The following is a 23,195-nucleotide window of genomic DNA, read 5'->3' on the forward strand; positions in this document are numbered from 1 at the left end:
TTCACTCTGTTCTGCTGGTTCCTCGCTGTTGGCGCGCACAGTTATGAATGCTTGTGCAGCCATGAGTTTTAGTTTAATTTTAAAATTAGCGCAATTTCGGGATTTGTATTATTTGAATTTATTTTTAAAAAACACAATGTTGAGTTTTATTGTAACACTGTTTAATCGCGCCCACGGTTATATTTTGTATATTATATATAATTATAATGTATTTCTGTATAAAATAATACTACAATAAAAAACACATTTGTGACCGACCTGATCCAGCAAAATTAGTCACAGTGACCCAAATTTAAAAATTGAGATTTTGATATTAATGGAAAGAGGACACTGTAAGCTTTCAAATGATACCTTGGTCATACCTTGAATGGTTGTAAAGATATACAGATTTGAATTCTGGTCGTCTGCCCTTTTTTTCCAATTGAAAACCTAAGAAAATCGCTTTTAAAGTTTTTTTGCCCGTTTTTTTTTTTTTTTTTTTTTTGATATCTTTCAAAATCCATAGCATTTTAAGGGATAAACTATTTATTTTATATAGCTTAATTTGACCAAATAGATTAACATATATAAATGCAATTTAACGAGGCTGAAACTCAACTTATTTTAAATTTTTTTTAAATAAATAATTAAAAAGTCACTTTTACAAAAATGTTCTAAAATCAGAAAGATTAAAGAGGAGTCAGAGAGAAATTCAGTTTTCATACGGATTAGCCCACATAAGCAGAGAGCAGTCTGTTTTCTTTCATTTTGAATGGTTGTCTTTAAAAGTAGACATTTCAATATATATGTCTGTGAGGATACCTTATACGCTGACTTTCGGTTCATGAGACAAGCTTCAGTTCACGTGCCGCGCGTCTCCGCGTCGTGATTAGGCCTAGCCTATTGTCTGCAATTTATTTCTTATTATTAAATCCTAGTAATTGGTTGATGAAACATTGATTTAAATTAAGATAATTATTTTAAAACGAAATTTACTTTAAAGAAAGGCTTTGTGCTTGCATGTTTAAGCTATGTGAAAGTTTTAGTGCTGCTTCCAGAGAACGGCCACGTTCGGATTGTTTTTCCTCATAAATGCGAACACGGAAAATAAAATAAAGATTTTATGTTCTGGAGAGAGTCAACCCTTCTTCATCCGGTGAGTATTACTTTTGGTTTGTGCAGTGTGGTTCACATAGGCCAATTTATTAAAATATTTAATTATCTGGGAATTGGATCTCCTCCATAATGCTGAAATTGCCCAATTTTAAAAAATTTAGTAATAATTTAAGTTTTGTGGTGTAAGTCTACGTATTTTATAATGTTAACTTCAAATAATACTAATAGTAATTTAAAGATGTTGTAGCTAGCATTGGGTCTGGACGTGAAGGATAACTTCGGGAGTTGAAGGGACGTGTCGGTGTCGTGATTCTGTCTTCTCACACCGCGACACAGGTTCGTGGATCTGAGTGTCGCGATCGTTACAGCCTTACATAGGCTATATTCTTCTTGCAGATAAATATACTCACGCAGTTTAGGTTAGAAGCCTCCAGTGAGTTCAACGTTTCAGGGGATACCCGGGAAATGCTCAGAGGTGACGAGGGGAGTTGAGAAGAGCAATGTTTATTTCAGCTAATTTAAAGCTTTGACAACTTTAATCGTTATTTAAATACCTTTACTCAATTATCTCGACTACGAAACCCTGTGAGATTATTTTTGAATGTCTGTTCTTTGAAATTAGCAAAAAAAAAATTATTATTTTTTTTTTTTTTGTTATTTCATGGTTTTTCCACATAATCGGCCCATATCTTAAAATGGAAGGTTGCAACTTCCGACTCATTTCGCCAGAGCGGGTCACATTTGATTTTTATTTTTTAAACAATGTAATGTGTAACCTAAAAATAAACAGATTATTTGATAAATGGTATATTTAAATCTGCATATTGTAGCCTAATATCTGCAGGGCAGCCTATAGTCTTAATAAATATGCTTCATTTTTCATTAGTAAATTTGATCAATAAATTCAATAATTTAGAATAATAAGGCACTATAGGGCTGTTACCCTAGGTAAGGCTGACCAAATTAAATCGGTTACACAATAATGTTACGAGATTGGTTTAACAGGAGTCAATTAAAAATCGCTGTAAAGAACGATACTTTTAAACATAACCCTAAATCACCATAAGGTGTCGCCAGATGACCGTCTTAATGAACGAGTCATGGATTCAAAATGCTGAATCATTCAGTAATGAGAAAACACATTGCTTTGAGATGCGCGATGGGTCGCTGTGATCTTTGTTTAACTATTTTTTCTGCTGAAACAGAAAAAAGTCAATATTGCATCTAAAAAGTCAATATTGCATCTAAAATGTAAGTGACTTGACTTGTGTGTGTGACTATGTTTGTTGTAGTGATAAGAGTTGCACCCTTGTTAAAGTTTAAGGCCTTGTGTTTTTGGATATATATCTTTCTTTCTTTTTTTTTTCTTTTTTTACAAAATATGCATATAACCCATATATTTTAGATTTATTATTTGCTTTAAATTAAATTAAGATTGTATTTTTGGTAATTGAACCTGAATGAATTTAAAAATGAATGTGCTATATTTCAGATCATATATTTGTTTTTCTTAAAATTTGAACTAACTTTATTCTCAGCTGAATTATAAATATTTTATTTCTGTATGAATTAAAAACACATTTGATTTTTCTTTTTTAATCAATGTAGAATGTGTAACTGAAATATAAACAGATTAGGGCTCTGTTCGAGGACAAGTAACTAAAACCAATGCGACATGATGAATGTTTGTTTCCCAAACCATCTCAGAGTAACAGCTTACTTTTCTTTCTTACTATATTCTTTCTTACTATAAACTGTGCTGTAGAGCTTGCATCAGTCAAAGCAGGGTTACATTTTGCATGTCGTGCACAATAAACCTAAAGGCACCAGGGTGGCGGTGCCACCGGCTTCATATATATATGTATATATACAGTATATATATATATATATATAGCTGTGATCCGCGATGAAGGGCCAAAGCCAGTGGCATGGCCACCCTGGTGATTTTAGGTAACTAAGGAACCGGGGTTGCGGTGCCACCGGCTTGGGCCCTTCATCGCTGCTCGCAGCTATATTTATTATTCTTATTAGGGCCCAAGCCCTGAAAGGGCGAAGGCCCTATTGTTTTCCTTCCGATTATTTATTTTTTTTTTTTCTTTTATTTTTCTAACGACTATTCGGGCACTTTTGGGGCCCTTAACATGCTCGAAAACTCTTGAAACTTTGCACACGGGTCAGAACCCGCGGCCATCAGGGCCGGGCTGAAGCTGGTACCCGGGCGTGGCAGGGGGGCTCGACAGCGCCCCCTGGAACGGGGTCCGAACACTTGGTCCATAAATCAAACACGCTTGCATGTAATAATATGAAACTCGGTACACATGTTGATCTCATCGTTTCATCTATACCTCGCGCTTTTACTTTTTACCCCAGCCCAACAGGAAGTCGGCTATTTAGGGTTGTTCGTAAAACACTCGCAATGGAATTTTTAATACTCCTCCTAGAGCTTTGATCCAAATTCGACGAAAACTCGGTCAGCGTGAAGTCAAGACATTGAGGATGAAAGTTTGCGAGGGGATTTTTGATATCTCGAACGGTTTGGCCGTGGCGAGGAAACAAAATTATGGCGAGAAACGTGAAACAGGAAGTGTATCATAACTTCAGCACACATCAACCGATCTTGATGAAACTTCAGCAGTGTGTTCGCTGTAAGAGGACGATCACATGGATGTGACTATTGTAAGTCAAAGTTATAGCGCCACCAACTGGCAGCAGGAAGTGTGTCATTTTCAAAATGCTTTGAAATCACCCTCTAATTTTAACTCGATTTGCTTCAAACTTCATCTGTATAATGCAAATACATGGCAGATGAAGACCTGTAAATGGATTCTTGATATCTTTGAAACTGTTGCCGTGGCAACGCATGAAACTTTACCATTCTTTTAGGATGCTTTTGAGACTCTTAGCATGCTTCAAATTGCATGAAACTCGACAGATACATCACATTTATTAGCCAGTAGACATGTGCAACTATGGCAAAAGATTAAAGTAATGTCAAAAAAGTAAACACTAAAAGCCTCATATCTTCTAAAAATGTAATTATACATCATTTGTTTCTAAATTAAATTATACAAATATTATAACTTCCCCAATTTTTCCTTTTTTTCATTTAAGAATTATGTTTACGTTCAAAAACAGCCAGAATTGTTGTAAAATTCATAAAAAAATAATAATCTGAGTCATACGTAGTGCTATACTGCCCTCTTGTGTTCAGTATCAGGTAATGTTAGGCCTATTGTGTATATTCCCACCGGTTAATCAACGTGTGACTCCGCTGGGACTTGGGAGCTTTTAAATCGCTTACTTAAAACCGAAAGTCAAAATACAGATGTCCGCACAAGACATTAATGGTGTGGAGTAGAGCGAGCATTTTAAATAAATTCCTATTAAGTAGGATTGAACTAAACAGAAAGAATGTTCACTCTGTTCTGCTGGTTCCTCGCTGGTGGATCATATGATTACTTTGTCATAATCTATGACAAAAATGCTATTATAAACCATATTAATAATAGATAATACACATTGCTCTTATTTTTGAAAAATACATTCATGAAAAACAAGATAACAAAAATCATAAAAACATATAGCCATGGCTGCTATAAATGTTTGAAATGCATAGGACAGATGTTTAATGACGCAGCAACATATAATTGAAAGGCAATTAATAATCTGTCATTACGTCACTGCATTATGATATTACGGCTCCAATACGGTGCAGCACAAAGCACTTATGTGCAAATCGAGCGGAGAATGATGTGCTTGAAGCCACATGAAGTTACAGCGCAGTGAGTCCATATTGAAAAGTTCAAAGCACAAAGGAAATACATATTTATGAACAGTGTATTATACATTATCTATCTATGCAATAGTTTATTGAGCCTTTTCTTTTAAAGGTTTTAAATTTCAGTTACTGTGTGCGTGAAGAACAATTATAGTGCTCTGACTCTAGTGTTGTGATCTAACCGACAGCGTCCGACACCCGGTAGAAAGTAACACGATTAAGTTACAGCAATAAAGTCCAGCAAGAAAAAGTTTCTTCATTCGAAAATATAGACCTTTAGACCTTTATCTTAAAGATCCAGTATAATAGGATTAACATTCAATCATCTTGAAGATCGTTTCATCATTGACTGTAACCGAATGTGACGTGCTGTTTGAATGCTGAATGGAGAATGACTGACAGGCGCAGAGAGGGAAAAGTTTGTGTTCTTGAATTTAATGACTTAAATATTAATTTCTATATCACATAATAGCTTCAGAACACTAATAATACAGTACACAAAAACTTTATGGTACTTTAGAAAGTTTTTGTGCCTTTGTGCCTAACATAGAATAGTATATATGCACAATATAGAATTTGAATCAGCCTCGTCAAAGATGGCAGTGTCAGAGCCGATACCGATCCTGAGAATCTAATCGGCGCACTTCTTTTCAACAGTCAAATTGAAATTGAAATTGAAATTTCTTGAAACTCAACAGATACATCACATTTATTAGCCAGTAGACATGTGCAAAGTTTCAGAAACGGGCATAGTGCAAGGACTAAATAGCGCCACCTTTTGACAAAAGTGGGGTTGTTAGTTTTATCTACAGTTACAAAAATCGCTATATACATTGTACTCCTCAAGCCGGACAACTTTCTAATACATAGTCATTAGCTCGGACCAAGAGGAAGTCAGATATTTTGGTTTGAATATGGTGAGCCTCTCTCTGAGCCTACGTCCCTGTATGGCAAGCCCTTTTAACATTTAAAAGCTAAGTTTGCCTGTCCGGAATTAACATTGTAGATATCATCAACGTCTTTCTGTCTATTCGTAATTACATTTTGGATAGTTTGTATTATCATTTAAGATATCTGTAACATAACTGTGACTAGTCGAAATGACAGAGTATGGCAAGCCGTTTTAACATTTAATCATGAAAGGGCCAAAGCCTTCGGCACCGCCACCTGGGTGCCTTTAGGTAACTAAAGGAACCGGGGTTGCGGTGCCACCGGCTTGGGCCCGCCATCGCTGCTCGCAGCTATATTTAAATACTAGTAATTGGTTGATGAAACATTGATTTAAATTAAGATAATTATTTTAAAACGAAATTCACATTAAAGAAAGACATTGTGCTTGCTTTCTGTTTAAGCTCTGTGAAAGTTTTAGTGCTGCTTCCAGAGGGTCACGTTCGGATTGTTTTTTCCTCATAAATGCGAACACGGAAAATAAAATAAAGATTTTATGTTCTGGGGAGAGTCAACCCTTCTTCATCCGTTGAGTATTTCTTTTGGTTTGTGCAGTGTGGTTCACATAGGCCAAAAGATTTAATCATCTGGGAATTATGGATCTCCTCCATAACGCTGAAATTGCCCAATTTTAAACAATTATTTAGTAATAATTTAACTAGTTTTGTGGTGTAAGTCTAAGTATTTTATAATGTTAACTTAAAATAATACTAATAGTAATTTAAAGATGTGGTAGCTAGCATTGGGTCTGGACGTGAAGGATAACTTCGGGAGTTGAAGGGACGTGTCGGTGTCGTGATTCTGTCTTCTCACACCGCGACACAGGTTCGTGGATCTGAGTGTCGCGATCGTTACAGCCTTACATATATTCTTCTTGCAGATAAATATACTCACACAGCTTAGGTTAGAAGCCTCCAGTGAGTTCAACGTTTCAGGGGATAGCCGGGAAATGCTCAGAGGTGACGAGGGGAGTTGAGAAGAGCAATGTTTATTTCAGCGAATTTAAAGCTTTGACAACTTTAATCGTTATTTAAATACCTTTACTCAATTATCTGGACTACGAAACTTTGGGAGATTATTTTTGAATGTCTGTTCTTTGAAATTAGCAAAAAAATTTGTTTTTTGTTGTTTCATTGTTTTTCCACATAATCGGCCCATATCTTAAAATGGAACGTTGCGACTTCCGACTCATTTCGCCAGAGCGGGTAACAAATGTATCTCCACCAACAAAAATAAAACCAAAGTACATTAATTAAAACAACATAAGTGCATGGTATTTTATCAAGGCAAATTATTTAAAATAATATTACTCAGTTTAGGGGAGCCATGGGATTCGCATTGAAGGCAATAAACGCGTATTTCTGTGTCCATTCATTGTTGAACTGCCTGTTCTCTGAGTCCATTTTTCTTTTCAAGGTAAAGAGAGGTATATCAAACTTCGTATTTATATCAAGGTTTATATCAAAATTACTTTTATCAAAATTACAAAATTACGTGCTTGGCTTGAAAGAAAGTCAGAGCGTTTAGAGAGCGGCAATAGAGCGCACTGCGAATAGGCGATTTTGATTGGTCATGTACCCGTTTTGCCTCCATGGCTTAAAGGGGTGCATACCGCCTCATACTGCATGAAATAATTTACAATTGCATTGTATGACACTACCCATATGTAATAACTACATTCAGTAGCGTAAATGTGTTTTAAAAAGTGATTTAATTTGTCATTTAAAGAGGTCTAATATATGTTGTTAGTGGCGAGAATTATCACGTGAATAAATACACTGATCCGACTGTTGGAAGTGTATATTTGAATAGTCCAGTGGTAGATCTTTTGCCAAGCGTGTCAGAGGGTTTGGGGTCTAATCCACACTCAAATAGGGTTTGTTTTAACCAATTTTTAAACCGACTATGTTTATCAGTGGTTGAATATCAGGCAGGGATAAGTTTGTGTGCATTTTGTTTTTTTTAATTTCACCGTAACGAATAGACGAGAGTCCAACGGACTGAAGCGCACGTCCGTCTGAAGACTGCGCCACAAGAGAACACTGTATAGGCGCCACTGATCACTGCGACAACGAGCACTTTGATCACTTGATTAACAAAACACCACATTTCAGTGAAAAACCGCCTCGTATTTAACAAACGAATGAAATTAACGCTCTGCTAGTTAACTGGATATTTTTCATTTATTTGTATTGGTAGGCTACATTCGTGCTGCGAGATGTTTCAAAAGTGATGGACAATTTCCACCCGCAAAATACGCCTAAAGGGCCGGTTCAAAATCCCTTGGGGGCTGGACCCGGCCCGGGGGCCGCCAATTGAATAGCCCGGGTCTATATCATAGACTGGTCGATATAGTAGCCTACAGTGCGGACGGTTATATGTGCATGCTCTAAGTCTTCTTCTCGCATTTTTAGTGCATCTCTATGACAGAATTACAGCGCCACATACTGGTCTGGGATGTATACTACATCATTTTGAGTCGGTTTCAGTGGTTTCGTGTGTACGCGGATATTTTTCGAGACGCCACCATGTTTACAGACTTTTTTTTTTAAAACGAGGAAAAAAAAAATCGGATAGGGAAAGCTTCGGCTTTGTGTGGACGTGACCTTAGTCTCCCTCTGTTGGTTCAAAACAAACACATTCAGGCTCTATATTTACATTTTTTGAGTTTATACTGTGTATTTATACAAATAAAATGGTTAATCTATGAATGAGAGTGTAATTTGCTGTGAAATAAAGGGTGTTTCACTGCCGCTTAATTTCTTAATTTCTAACAGTGAAGTCACTGTATCTTCAGTCTCTGTTCATTCTGTTGACTGTGAGTCTCTGTAGTGGATCCTTATTCACCATCAGATGATCAGCAGAACATCAGACTGTCTTCAACAACCTAAGATAAAACACACAGTCACATATGCAGTATGAGATATTACATCTGTCACATCTTTTCATAAGAAAACTAACTAGATAATCTATATTAATTCCTTCTCCAACATGATAATATAGCTTCTATCTGATGCTCAAAGTCACTTTACAAAATCAAAAGCACATGAAAGGTCACTTTCACACAACGGACAGCTGATCCAGAACCAGCAGAAATCATCATTACACTCACTACAGATTTAATATCAGTTAATAACAACCCAAATCTCAGATTATCACAAACATAAGGCGTCTTTGCACAGAAAAGCGGCACAGAAACCACAGGCATCACTTTTGTTAGCTTGTCAGGCATGTCATATGTGTTTGTGAAATATCGTCCTCAAGAAGATGATTTCTGGAATATAATATAACACAGTGACTTGAATAAGCATTTACCGTATCTGAGAGAAATGTAGCGGCGCGTTGATCTGCCAGTCTCTTCAAAGGAAGATTACAAACGGCCAAAGCCAATTGATTACACACGTCGATGACTCTGTTATTTTGCCGGTTTGCTTCACGATGTGAGTACAGGACACTTTTTTTTAGGGCCCAAGCCTTGAAAATGCGAAGGCCCTATTGTTTTTCTTAGGATAATTTTTTGCTATTATTATTATTATTATTATTATTAGGGCCCAAGCCCTAAAAGGGCGCAAGCCCTATTGTTTTCCTTAGAAAAATCAGGAAAACTATTATTTTACTACCTTTTTTGGCACTTTTTGGGGTCTTAACGTGATTGAAAACTCTTGAAACTTTGTACACGGGTCAGAACCCACGGCCATCAGGGTCGGGCTGAAGCTGGTACCTGGGCGTGGCAGGGGGGCTTGACAGCGCCCCCTGGAACGGGGTCCGACAACTTGGTCCATAAATCAAACACGCTTGCATGTAATAATATGAAACTCGGTACACATAGATCTCATCGGGGTGAACAAATTTCGTGCTCCAAGTTTTACGCCAGGCCAACAGGAAGTCGACTATTATGGGTTGTTTGGAAAATGCATGCAATGGAATTTAAAGTACTGGGGATTTTTGATATCTCGAACGGTTTTGCCGTGGCGAGGAAACGGAATGATGGCGAGAAATATGAAACAGGAAGTGTCATAACTTCTTCAGCATACATTAACTGATCTTGGTGAAACTTCAGCAGTGTGTTCGCTGTAAGAGGCCGATCACATGGATGTGACTGTTGTGAGTCAAAGTTATAGCGCCACCAACTGGCAGCAGGAAGTGTGTCACTTTCAAAATGCTTTGAAATCACCCTCTTATTTTTACCCAATTTGCTTCAAACTTTTATGTCTATAATGTAAACGTACGGCAGATGTTGATCTTTGAAAATATTATTGATGTCTTAGATACTGGTGCCGTGGCAACGCATCAAACTTTAATATTCTTGTTTTGATGCTTTTGAGACTCTTAACATGCTTGAAATTGCATGAAACTTGACAGACATGTCACATTTATTGGCCAGTAGACAGAAACGAGCGTGGTGCAGGGAGTGCTTAGTAGCGCCACCTTTTGACAAAAGTGAGAGGGTTAGTTTCATAGTTTTACCAGCAATCATAAAATGCAGTAGGCATATTGTTCTGATCAAGCCGGACAACTTTCTAATTTACAGATTTTAGCTCCGAAAAACAGGAAGTCAGATATTTTGGTTTGAATGTGGATGTTTTGGATTAATACTCTGTCCTTATGTTCATACAGTAAATTATTCAAACTGGAATATATTTGTGTACACTCACAATATAACACAACATTGTGCTTGTGTCAAACTATAAACTCTTGTCAAACTGTAACCTACAACTGTCAACCAAAATCTCTCTCTCTCCCTCTCTCCCTGCCATCTATTGGACATTAATCATGTCACATTGGTTTTAATTTCTTGTCCTCGAACAGAGCCCTAATCTGTTTATTTTTCAGTTACACATTCAACATTGATTAAAAAAGAAATAAATTATTTATAATTCAGCTGAGAATAAAGTTAAGGTTAGTTCAAATTTTAAGAAAAACAAATATATGATCTGAAATATAGCACATTCATTTTAAATTCATTCAGGTTCAATTAGCAAAATACAATCTTAATTTAATTTAAAGCAAATAATAAATCTAAAATATATGGGTTGTATATAAAAAAGAAGATATATCCAGAGAGATAAGGCCTTAAACTTAAACAAGGGTGCAACTCTTATCACTGCAACAAACGTAGTCACACACACACGTCACTTACATTTTAGATGCAATAGTGACTTTTTTTCTGTTTCAGCAGAGAAAATAGTTAGACAAAGATCACAGCGAACCATCACGCATCTCAAAGCAATGCGTTTTCTCATTACTGAATGATTCAGCATTTTGAACGAATGAATCCATGACTCGTTCATTAAAGATGGTCGCCTGGCGACACCTATTGGCAATTTAGGGTTATGTTTAAAAGTATCGTTCTTTACAACAGTAGCATGGAAATAGAGACTAGTAGGTTAAAATGATTAAATGTTAAAATGGCTTGCCATACTCTATCTGTCATTTCAACTAGTCACAATTACATTACAGATATCTTAAATGATAATAAAAACTACCCAAAATGTAATTACGACTAGTCAGAAAGACGTTGTTGATATCTACAATGTTAATTCCAGATAGTCAAACTTAGCTTTTAAATGTTAAGACGGCTTGCCATAAAGAGACGTAGGCTCAGAGAGAGGCTCACCATATTCAAACCAAAATATCTGACTTTCTGAAGGTCTGAGCTAATAAGTGTCAATTAGAAAGTTGTCCGGCTTGAGGAGTACAATGTACATACCAATTTTTGTAACTGTAGATAAAACTAGCAACCCGACTTTTGTCAAAAGGTGGCGCTACTGAGCCATCATCACGTCCGTTTCTGAAACTTTGCACATGTCTACTGGCTAATAAATGTGATGTGTCTGTCGAGTTTCATGCAATTTCAAGCATGCTAAGAGTCTCAAAAGCATCCTAAAAGAATGGTAAATTTTGATGCATAGCCATGACAACAGTATAAATGATATCAAGAATCCATTCACAGGTCTTCATCTGCCGTGTATTTACATTATACAGATGAAGTTTGAAGCAAATAGGGTTAAAATAAAAGGGTGATTTCAAAGCATTTTGAAAGTGACACACTTACTGCTGCCAGTTGGTAGTGCTATAACTTTGACTCACAAGAGTCACATCCATGTGATCAGCCTCTTACAGTGAACACACTGCTGAAGTTTCATCAAGATCAGTTAATGAATGCTGAAGTTATAACACACTTCCTGTTTCACGTTTCTCGAAATAATTTCGTTTCCTCACCACGGCCAAACCGTTCGAGATATCAAAAATCCCTTTGCAATTTTTCGTCCTCAATGTCTTGACTTCATGCTGACCGAGTTTCGTGCCGTGTGTTTGAATTCTCTAGGAGGAGTATTTCAAATTCCAATGCATATGTTTTATGAACAACCCTAAATAACCGACTTCCTGTTGGTCTGGGGTAAAAAGTAATAGTATGAGGTATATATGAACGATGAGATCTATATGTGCACCGAGTTTCATATTATTACATGCAAGCGTGTTTGATTTATGGACCAAGTTTTCGAACCCCGTTTGCCACGCCTGGGTACCATCTTCAGCCCGGGCCTGATGGCTGCCGGTTCTGACCTGTGTGCAAAGTTTCAAGAGTTTTCGAGCACGTTAAGGGCCCCAAAAGTGCCCAAATATTCGTATAAATAATAATAATAATAATAATCCTAAGGAAAACAATAGGGCCTTAGCCCTTTCTAAACAGTTTTAAGTTCACAGACCGACAGAAATTGAAGCTGAACTTACGACTCATTATCTGATGATCTCAGACACAATATCCACACACACACACAGTGTTACTGAACCTGAAGCTTTAGTTTTATTTTCTAGCGATTAAATCAGCCATTTGAACGTTAAATGAAAATAAGATGATGAAAATCATTAAAAACTATTCTTACCATAGCGTCTCCAGGTTATAATGTGGATCATCCTTCAGATCCTTCAGCAGCTTCACTCCTGAGTCTCCTAGATTATTATTTGACAGATTCAGTTCTCTCAGGTGTGAGGGGTTTGATCTCAGAGCTGAAGCCAGAGCAACACAACCTTCATCTGTGACTCCACAATCCTCCAACCTGTAGAGAACAATTACACACATTAAGCCTATATCCAGAGATAAACACAACACTTAAACTATAAATAACATAGGCAAGGCAAATTTATTTATATAGCACATTTCATACACTATGGCAGTTCAAAGTACTTTATATAGAGAGGAAATAACCACAAAATAAAAGCAAGGAAAATTATTAAAGTTATTCAAAAGTTTTATATAGAAAGGAATGTAAGGACTTTGCCAGGCGACTCAACCTTCCCCCGAAACGTACACACACACACACACACACACACACACACACACATTCACTCACTTACCCCAGTGGCATCGAGTTACAAGACTTTTATGACACCAATGGAATGTGGCCAAACGAATGTCTCTGAACAAAGAGAAATACATCTCTTTTGTTTTAAAGACATTTAACAAAGGTATTCAATGGTTTATGTATGTGTGTTCTCCCCCATGTCACAGTGAAATAACTTTGTTTGGTCACAGCGTAAATAGAAATTAGAAATACCTTTGTTATGCATTTTAAACATAAGTGTATATTCCTTTAATGTAACATAATGTTCCTTGATGTCTCCAGAATGCTCATGTAACGGGATCTCAGAATATGCACAGAGATATAAAGTGTATTTTTAATATGTTTTTACTGCCATTGAAGATCACAGTGTTAAACTATAAACCCTCATTGGACACATCCCTATCCACGAGGAGCGCGCGCTCTGGAACAAAGGACAATAAACCGAGAGTTCCCGCGTGTAACATTTGTTTCCCCGATTGGCTCCAGCCAACAGGAAGGGGATGGATTTCTCTAAGGTGATAAAGGAAGGAGCACGGCTCCACCCGCTCCCTCTTGCCTTCTGACCTTCCCAGAGAAACATGTAACGCTCATTCCTGGATCTTTTCTTTGTTCGTCTAAAGTTTCGTCTTTTCCTCAAATGGACTGCCAAGTTCGCCTCCCAGGAAAGGAAGCGGACTTTGCCGAACTATTTCATTGGGTAACGTCACCTCAAAGACTTCAACCCTCTCAAACACTCGCGCCGAATGCCACGTGACACCCCGCGCCCACGGGACAAAGGAGCCATGCGCACGCAGCTAAACCATGCGGGCCGCACGCGCACGGAGGACAAAAGATCCGCCGTCCTACTCACCACGCAGGCCTCTCAAGGAACGCAGCAACACATGAGCGAACCATTCCATATGCAAGTAAATTTGGGTTACCCCGTTTTCAGAGCATTAAGAATGTGTTTTCGTGGTGTATCAGAAAGGTTATGTCGAGGTTAAATTGTACCAACTCTGTCTCTCCTCTCTCTCTCTATCTCCAAATCATTTACACGTGTACTCATTGTCTAAACGCCCCGCGCCGTCTTAGTTTGTGTTTTAATGTTTGTAAGTACATGTATCATTGTAACGTAGTAAATGCTTAAGTAGTTGCTTTATTAAATACAATTATGCTCATTTTGACTGAATCATTGTCTTGCTCATGATACAAGTCCCTGAAATGTTGATCAAAAGCTGCAAAGCTAATCAAAAATACCTAAAGGGAATGTTTTATAGAGCAGGAAAACAAATTCTTGTGGCCACAGAATTTGTTTTCACGACTCTATAAATTAATTGAGCTAATTATTTTTACTTGTCTTGTAAAACGTGGTCCGTGTAATTGATTACAATTAATTTGTGGTTAATTGCAGGGACGCACATGTATGCATACAGGTAAAATTTAAGAAAGCCTCCCTAAATGGGAGATTTATTAACATGCAAGACCGGTCTGATCTAAATCTGTATGAATAATTATTAATTATCAATTATTAATTATGATATGCAAATTCCCCTTTGATCAGAACCGACCAGAGTCTTTACAGGAATTATAATCACACTACAGCAATTTATAGAGTTTTGCATAAAAAATAGACAAAATAAAAGCATGTTTAATAATATATTTGTAAGTATTGTAAGGAATGCGTGTGTTTTTTTTTTCCAGAATTGACATTGATTCAAATTAAATTGCTTTATTTTTGTCATTGCTTATAGACGAGGTTGACAGAAGTTCGCCACTCTTGCTCCAACAGAGGATGAAACGTGTCATTATCTATGAGTGTCGCAATATAAGAGATAAGACCGTAGAGCTGCATGATTCAGCTTTAAAATACTGTGATCTCCATACAAACACACACACACACACACACACACACACACACACGATCTTCTTCCAATTCATTTGTCTATTAAACCTTTTACCAAATCATATCGCAACATTTTAAATCTGTGTTGGCGCTGCCGCTGACCCAGAGAGAGTTGTCATGAAACAGCTTCACAAAAGGTCTTTAAACCTCATAATAGTATCAATATTTTTGTGATACAATAGTTCAAATTATCATGGAAGTACTGGGATAAAAGTTTAAAGCTCAAATATAAACACTGATGTCTACGGTAGCTGTTACAATAGAGTAAATCAGCTTTTAATAGAAACTTGGCGCTTAAAACAACGCATTTATCGATTACATTGTTTCTCCACTAGGTGGCAACAAGTTACTTAAAAATGTATTGTATATTGAATTATTTATTCAAGAGAATGTAGAACTGTATGATGCTTCTGAAATAAAACTCGATGTGATGAATTGTTTTTGTAAATATGAATCATCTTACACATCATGTACAGCTGGGGTGCCCACACTTCTTTGCTTGATGATCTACTTTTAAAATGATATCTACCAACTATGGAATGTGCCTCTGCTTAACCATCTGGCATCTGTATGCAGCAGGAGATTGTGTGTTTGGAGTCAGCTTCCTCCAAACACACACGAAACAGCCGTCTCTGAAGTGAGCGCACGTATTGAGCAGAGGATTTTCATGGACACATCCATGATCTTTCACTTGATACGCATTTTCACACATAGTGCTTGTTGGTGAATTATACAATGATAATTAAGGAAGTCGGGAAAAGCATCCTTCTCCTCCTCACTGCATTTGGCAATGAATCCGTTGGAGCGGCCGACCATCGCAGGTTCTCCGTCAGTTGAGATGGACACCAGTTTGAACATCGGTAGCTGTGTTTTGTCGACAAAGTCCTTAAATGACTGAAAAATGTCCTCGCCCCGAGTGTGTTCTTTCATGGGCAAAAGTGTTAGCATTTCTTCTCTTGCTGTCATGTCTTTAAACACCATCCTAGTAGAAACACACAATTGTGCTGTATTGCTAATGTCCATACACTCATCTAACTGCAGAGAGAAACACTCACAGTCAGTTCTGTCCTTTCTCTGTGTCAAGCTGTGTCAAGTCATCAGCCATCATTTCATAACGACGTGTAACTGTATTTCTCCAGAGTTGGACAGCTTTGATAGCGGACACAAACTCAGATTTAGTTTTAAAATCCTGAAACAATGAGTCTGCTGCCTCGACAAATGCATGTTTTATCATTTGTCCATCTTGTAGAGATGTTTTGTTTGATGATGGGATGACTCTCCTGGAATGATGCCTCCGTGGCTGCCTTTGCTTTCAGGCCTGGGCGAGTAAAAAGTGACTGGACCAGTTAATGTAGATTTCAGTTCTTTCACTTTTGTTCCTCTAAGCTCGCTTCTTGCAGGAAAATCATTCTCATGCTTTTTATGAAGTGTCCGAAAATGTCTCTCAACGTTTCCTTTCTTTGGAACAGCAATACTAGTTTGTGACTCTCCTGTTCGAACTCGTTCATCAAAACGAGCAAATCTTTTTTCAAGTCAATTCGTTCATTTCGTTTGTTGAATGAACCAAATGAAACTGAGCTTTCGCACTGAAACTGTCATTTGGACTGTAAGAACTCTGCCAGGCGAACATTCTTCAAACTACCACATCACATTGGAATGACTATGATTATATCGTAGCATAAGGAGAAGTAGAAATACCTTCATTATGCATTTTAAATACTGTAGAACACGCGTGGCGTGAATAACACGAATATGCATAAAGTGTATTGTTAATATGTTTTACAATCACTGAAGATCTAAATGTTTTAGACTATAACTCCTCCCTGAACACACACGGTGGGACTTTAACTTAGGGTGCACGTTCTCTTAGACAAAGAGTAGTAGAAACCGGAGCTCCCGCGTCCACTTCCCACTCTCCGATTGGCCAAGCCGACAGGAAGAGGCAGGATGTCTTCAAGCAGTATAAATGTGAGCTCCCCCCTCTGTGAGTTTCTTGTCTCTACGTCCGTCTTAGTCACGTAGTGTCACTGATCCGATTTGCCCACGGGAAATCCTTTCTTTCCTTTGTTGTTTACAAGTTTCGTTTTCTTTAAGTTTCCAATCTAATTTATCTCACAGGAGAGGGGATGAATTTAGTCGAATTCTGTAATTTTACCTCAAATACTTTGTAGCCTTGTCAACACGCGAGCGCCAAACGCCACGTGACGCCCCACGGAACACAGAGGGCCAGCCGCGCACACACGCAACAAAGAACATCCACTCGCACACGGCCAGACAAAGTCGTGCAAGAATGCAGCGTAGTGCAGTGTATTATTCTGACAATTGAGCTAATTAATTTTTTCCTGTTTGTAAAACGTGATCTGTGTAATTAATTGCAATCAACTTGTGGTTATTAGCAAGATACACATGCATGCATGCAGGTAAAATAAAATATCATCCCTTATCGGGAGACTTAATAACATGTAAGATCTGATCAAAACCTGTATGAATAATTGTTAATTATTAATTATGATATGCAAATTCCCCATGATCAGATCCACCCATGAGTATTTACAGGACCTTGAACCATTTGATTACCAGTAACGTGCATTATATGGAGAAAAATCCTGGAATGTCTTCATCAAAAACCTTAATTTCTTTTCGACTGAAGAAAGAAAGACATGGATATTTTGGATGACATGGGGGTGAGTAAATTGTCAGCAAAAGTTTTTTTTTTTTTTAAAGTGAACAACTCCTGTAGCCCTCAAACCGTATTCACTTTATAGCCCTTAATCCTGTAATTGTGGACAAATGTGGGCACAGAGGACTCAGGTGTGATCCTAATTTTTATTTATTATAAATATTATATCACTGTCTTTGATACATTTTTTTCTATCCATTTATGGTGTTTTTTATATTTTGGGGGTATTTTTGAATTTATTTACTTCAAAAAGTACTATATTTTCTATGTAAATTATGCTTATTTTTATGTTTTATTTTTTAAAATTTTTTAACTGCATTAAAATATCATTCCAATAAGTTCTTAGAGCTAAAACCTAAAGATGAAGTGACTTTGCTGTCACCTGGGGCCTGATGTATAAACGTTGCGTACGCACAAAATGAGCATAGAAATATGCGTACGCATTTTTCCACGCACATATCGGGGTTTATAAAAAATAAACCTGGCATAAATAAGTGCGCACCATAAGGATGCTCTTGACCATGCGTACGCACTCTTTTAGAAGAGTAGGCTATGTGTTTTGGCGACACCGATGGTGAGCTGGAGTTAAATGTATTTTTGGTCACTATTAGACAGAGAATCTAAAGAATATTATACATTTACAGAAATAGAATTAAAAATATAATTTCACAAACCTATCATCACTTGAAGCAAACATGCATCCCGCGCCATGAGCGTGTTGGGCCGTTTAGTGAAACTGACGCACGGCTATAGCCTATAATCTAACGGCAGATGAAGTAAAACTGTAAATCTTCATTATGATTCCTAATCATAAATACAGTGCATGTTCACAATAACAGTTTAAATAAATAAAAGAACGATTTAAACTATGTTTTACTTCTGATATAAACATTTAGATGAAATATGCCATTCTCATTAATGAAGTTAAACACTTAAACTAGCCTACATGAAATCATTACTGAGAAGTTGCAAAAAATGTAGGCTATATTCAATAAATAGAAACAGATCTATTTGTTGTGGATGCAATGCTTTTGAGCATTTTTCCTCTGGCATGCTGTTTAAATGTTTTAACTGATAGCTAACAGCAGATTGTCTGAAAATGGTTTTGTGCAAATAATGCACAACAAGATCTATCTGTTTCCAAATATAAATCAATTAAAAATAGTATATTTGGCCAGTGGAAAAGATTGAGAAAATCTTTCTCTGAAATGTATTTAACACTATTTGATTTATTTATTCAAAAACAAGGCAAGGATAGGCTACTAAAAATATATATGTTTGTAATAATGTGACGGCACATCCGCATTTCATATTTAACTAACGTTTTACCGTTAAACATGGTATCACGTGGATGAATAATCATATGCAAATGATATGCGGATGAGGATATGCATATTAAAACTAGGCGTTGTAATCTCCATATATGGTTATTTCGGGGAGGAGACGCACGTGCGCGGATTCTTCCGCTGACTGGGATTTATAAAGTGAATTCTGCGCAGGGTTCTGGCGTACGTACGGTTTTATAAATCTGAAAACTTTTGTGCATATGCAAATTCTGCCTTATGTGCGTACTCACACTTTAAGGAAGAAATCTACGCAAATTTTTATACATGAGGCCCCTGGTGTCTTATTTTGGCTTATTTTAGAATGCTCTAAATTACAGTTTTTCCCATTCATTTCTATAGGTGCCCATTTTTGACCCAAATACAAGATTAAGGAGTTTTTTTTCACCCACTTAACATTGTAGAATTGAGTCAAAAAAATTGTGTGTGTTCAGGAAGCAAACTTAGGAAAAGTAGCCAAGCCTTGTACCGCTCAGATCAAGGGAAGTATTTTTTTTAAATAAATCAAAACTATTTTGCCCACATTTGTCCAGAATACGGTTTTAGGGTTAACTACAGCTAATATATCATTATATACACTTCAAGTTTGAAAATTATTACTGTATACTTTTGATAAAGTGACACCATTATTTCAAACTGGTCGCATAAAGTGTAAATGTTCCTTTTGTATGTGATGGAGTAATTCTTCTTTCTCAAAAATAACACAAAATAAAGTAAAGATGAATTTGACTGATAGCATTATTATTATTTTTTTAAGATTTCTATAGTTATGGTGTATATTGTTATTGTGTGTTATTTTGGCCATGATAATAATGTAGTGATAAATCTGATATGGTGTCAGTCCTGGTTCAGGTGAAACACACACCACTTCCCTCTTTTCAGCTGCACACACACATTTTGAGGAAATGCTCACGCTTTTGCAAGGGTCTGTTTGCTCAAGCATTACAAGGCAAGTTGATTTACACCAAACATTTGTGCTTTAAAAACCCTCTTCACTGTATCCTGCATCTGTTGTCTAGGGCTGAAACGATTAGTCGACATTGTCGACAATAAAAAATTGTCGACAAATATGTTGAGTAGTCGTTTGATCTCACTTAACCTAATGTAAGGGCGTGCAATATCATGATTTGACCGCTACTGCGCTGTGGCGCTAGAGTGTAATGCAGCCCTTTACAACTGCTATTGCGGTAAAAGAAAAACAGTGCGAATTATGACAGAGTGCAAACGAATCTGAGGTTGTTGCAAACGAATTGCAAGGTTTGGGAAAGTTTCACAAAACTTAAAACCAACAATGCTGTCGTGTGCAATACATGCAAGGCGGAATTTACTTTTCACGGAAGCACCACATGCATGTTGGAGCACTTAAAGAGGAAACAGCCCGGCAAAAGAGGAGCCGGTGAGAACTGAATGTTCTCCAGCTGGAGCTAACTAACTAGTGGTAACGTAAATCTCTTTATTATATTAATAATATTATCAATAATAATATAATTACAGTAATGTGATTATTTATTTTGCATAGAATAAAGCTTGACCAAGCTTAGGAGTCAGGGCTGTTTTTACTATTGTAACAATATTAGGTATTATAGTCTTATCGCTCGCCTTTGATTGTTCCATAATCATGAAGACTTACAAAAGGAGATGTTAGGAAAAATATCATGGCAGTCACATTTTCTTTTTCATACTGTAAATTAAAAGGTGAATGAGAACGCCTCTGTCAGCTCAATTGTCATGAAAAAAAGATTGACAATGAAGAAGATGATGGTTTGCAGATTAATATTTTACCTTTATTTGTGTCCTGAAGTAAATGACCCTATTTCTGTTTCAGTTCTAAGAAAAGCAGTGGGCCTATTAAACAATGCTTAGAGAGCATTTGTATGTGATTTGAGTTGGACTGAAAACGGAAAAATTAAAGAAAATGACCTGTTTAGTTGGCTCAAAGTTCATTAAAAATACTATTTCAAAACCTATCTATCTATCTATCTATCTATCTATCTATCTATCTATCTATCTATCTATCTATCTATCTTTCTTTCTTTCTTTCTTTCTTTCTACCTGAACTGAATTTTTTATATTATAGTAAGAATATGTATAACTCAATGTTTTAACTAATTGAAAAAGCTGAATAATCGTTCCAAACTTACTGATTAGCCGGCAAAATAATCGACAATTAGTCGATTAATCGTTCTAATAATAGTTGCATTAATCGATTATCAAAATATTCGGTTGTTGCAGCCCTACTGTTGTCTGGTTTGTAGTTCGTCCGGTTTATTTAACTGTTGGTTTTACTGTGTTTTGTGGGATAATAATATAGTGAGATGTTCCTCTACAGGGAGACTCCTCACCGCTGTCTTCTACTGCCAGCAGGATCTGATGGTTCAAGCAGGAATCTGTCGCTGAACCACCGGATGGTTGGCTTACGCCAAACATATATTGTATACACTATCTACATATTAATCCTAATTCACTCAGAGTCTTTATGGTAGAGATCTTACCGCAGTGTCTCCAATTTACAGTGAGGATTCGCCAGTAGATCAGAAAGCTGCTTCACTCCTGAGTCTCCTAGTTTATTAAATGACAGACTCAGTATTCTCAGGTGTGAGGGGTTTGATCTCAGAGCTGAAGCCAGAGCAACACAACCTTCATCTGTGACTCCACAACCACACAACCTGTAGAGAACAATGACACACATTAAGCCTATATCAGAGATAAACACAACACTTAAAGGGTTAGTTCACCCAAAAATGAAAATTCTATCATCGTTTACTCACCCTCAAGTTGTTCCAAACCTCTATGTGTTTATTTGTTCTGCTGAACACAAAGGAAGATATTTGGAAGAATGTTTTAATCAAACAGATCTCATTCCCCATTGACTACCATAGTATGTATTTTTTCCTATTATGGTAGTGAATAGGGATTGAAATCTGTTTGATTAAAACATTCTACCAAATATCTTCCTTTGTGTTCAGCAGAACAAATAAACACATAAGAGGTTTGGAACATCTTGATGGTGAGTAAATACTGATAGAATTTTCATTTTTTGGGTGAACTAACCCTTTAAACTATGCATAACATAATGCTGTCAATATGAAACATACAGGTCCTTCTCAAAAAATTAGCATACTGTGATAAAGTTTGTTACTTTCCATAATGTGATGATCAAAATTAAACTTTCATATATTTTAGATTCATTGCACACCAACTGAAATATTGCAGGTCTTTTATTGTTTTAATACTGATGATTTTGGCATACAGCTCATGAAAACCCAAAATGTCTATCTCAAAAAATTTGCATATTTCATCCGACCAATAAAAGAAGTGTTTTTAATACAAAAAAGGTCAACCTTCAAATAATTATGTTCAGTTATGCACTCAATACTTGGTCGGGAATCCTTTTGGCGAAATGACTGCTTCAATGCGGCGTGGCATGGAGGCAATCAGCCTGTGGCACTGCTGAGGTGTTATGGAGGCCCAGGATGCTTCGATAGCGGCCTTAAGCTCATCCAGAGTGTTGGGGCTTGCATCTCTCCACTTTCTCTTCACAATATCCCACAGAGTCTCTATGGGGTTCAGGTCAGGAGAGTTGACAGGCCAATTGAGCACCGTAATACCATGGTCAGTAAATCATTTACCAGTGGTTTTTGCACTGTGATCAGGTGCCAGGTTGTGCTGAAAAATATAATCTTCATCTCCATAAAGCTTTTCAGCAGATGGAAGCATGAAGTTCTCCAAAATCTCCTGGTAACTAGCTGCATTGACCCTGCCCTTGATAAAACACAGTGGACTTGACACTGGACTTCAGGCATTTTGGCATTTCCTTCTCCCCAGTCTTCCTCCAGACTCTGGCACCTTGATTTCCGAATGACATGCAACCACTGAGCAACAGTCCAGTGCTGCTTCTCTGTAGCCCGGGTCAGGCGTATCTGCCGCTGTTTCTGGTTCAAAAGTGTCTTGACCTGGGGAATGCGGCACCTGTAGCCCATTTCCTGCACACGCCTGTGCACGGTGGATCTGGATGTTTCTACTCCAGACTCAGTCCACTGCTTCCGCAGGTCCTCCAAGGTCTGGAATCGGTCCTTCCCGACAATCCTCCTCAGGGTCTGGTCACCTCTTCTCGTTGTGCAGC

General features: G+C 37.2%; 1 protein-coding gene across 2 annotated transcripts in view; it reads right to left on the reverse strand.

Annotated features, from left to right (window-relative positions):
- Positions 1 to 8,674: 8,674 nt before the first annotated feature.
- LOC148997546 (NLR family CARD domain-containing protein 3-like) overlaps positions 8,675 to 23,195 on the reverse strand; it is a 53,911-nt gene continuing 39,390 nt past the window's right edge. The window contains exons 9-11 of one of the 2 annotated variants that reach the window (XM_089122518.1): positions 21,565 to 21,738; positions 12,709 to 12,882; positions 8,675 to 8,708 (exon numbers count right to left, since the gene is read on the reverse strand). In XM_089122518.1, coding sequence (XP_088978644.1) covers positions 8,690 to 8,708; positions 12,709 to 12,882; positions 21,565 to 21,738 — 367 coding nt within the window. In that variant the 3' untranslated portion in view covers positions 8,675 to 8,689. Of the gene's footprint in view, positions 8,709 to 12,704; positions 12,883 to 21,564; positions 21,739 to 23,195 lie in introns of those variants that run through there. The other variant, XM_089122523.1, reaches the window with a different exon arrangement.

This window comes from Pimephales promelas, chromosome 2 (genome assembly GCF_988280905.1).
Source record: "Pimephales promelas chromosome 2, fPimPro1.hap1.1, whole genome shotgun sequence".
In the NCBI taxonomy this organism is placed as follows: Eukaryota; Metazoa; Chordata; class Actinopteri; order Cypriniformes; family Leuciscidae; genus Pimephales; species Pimephales promelas.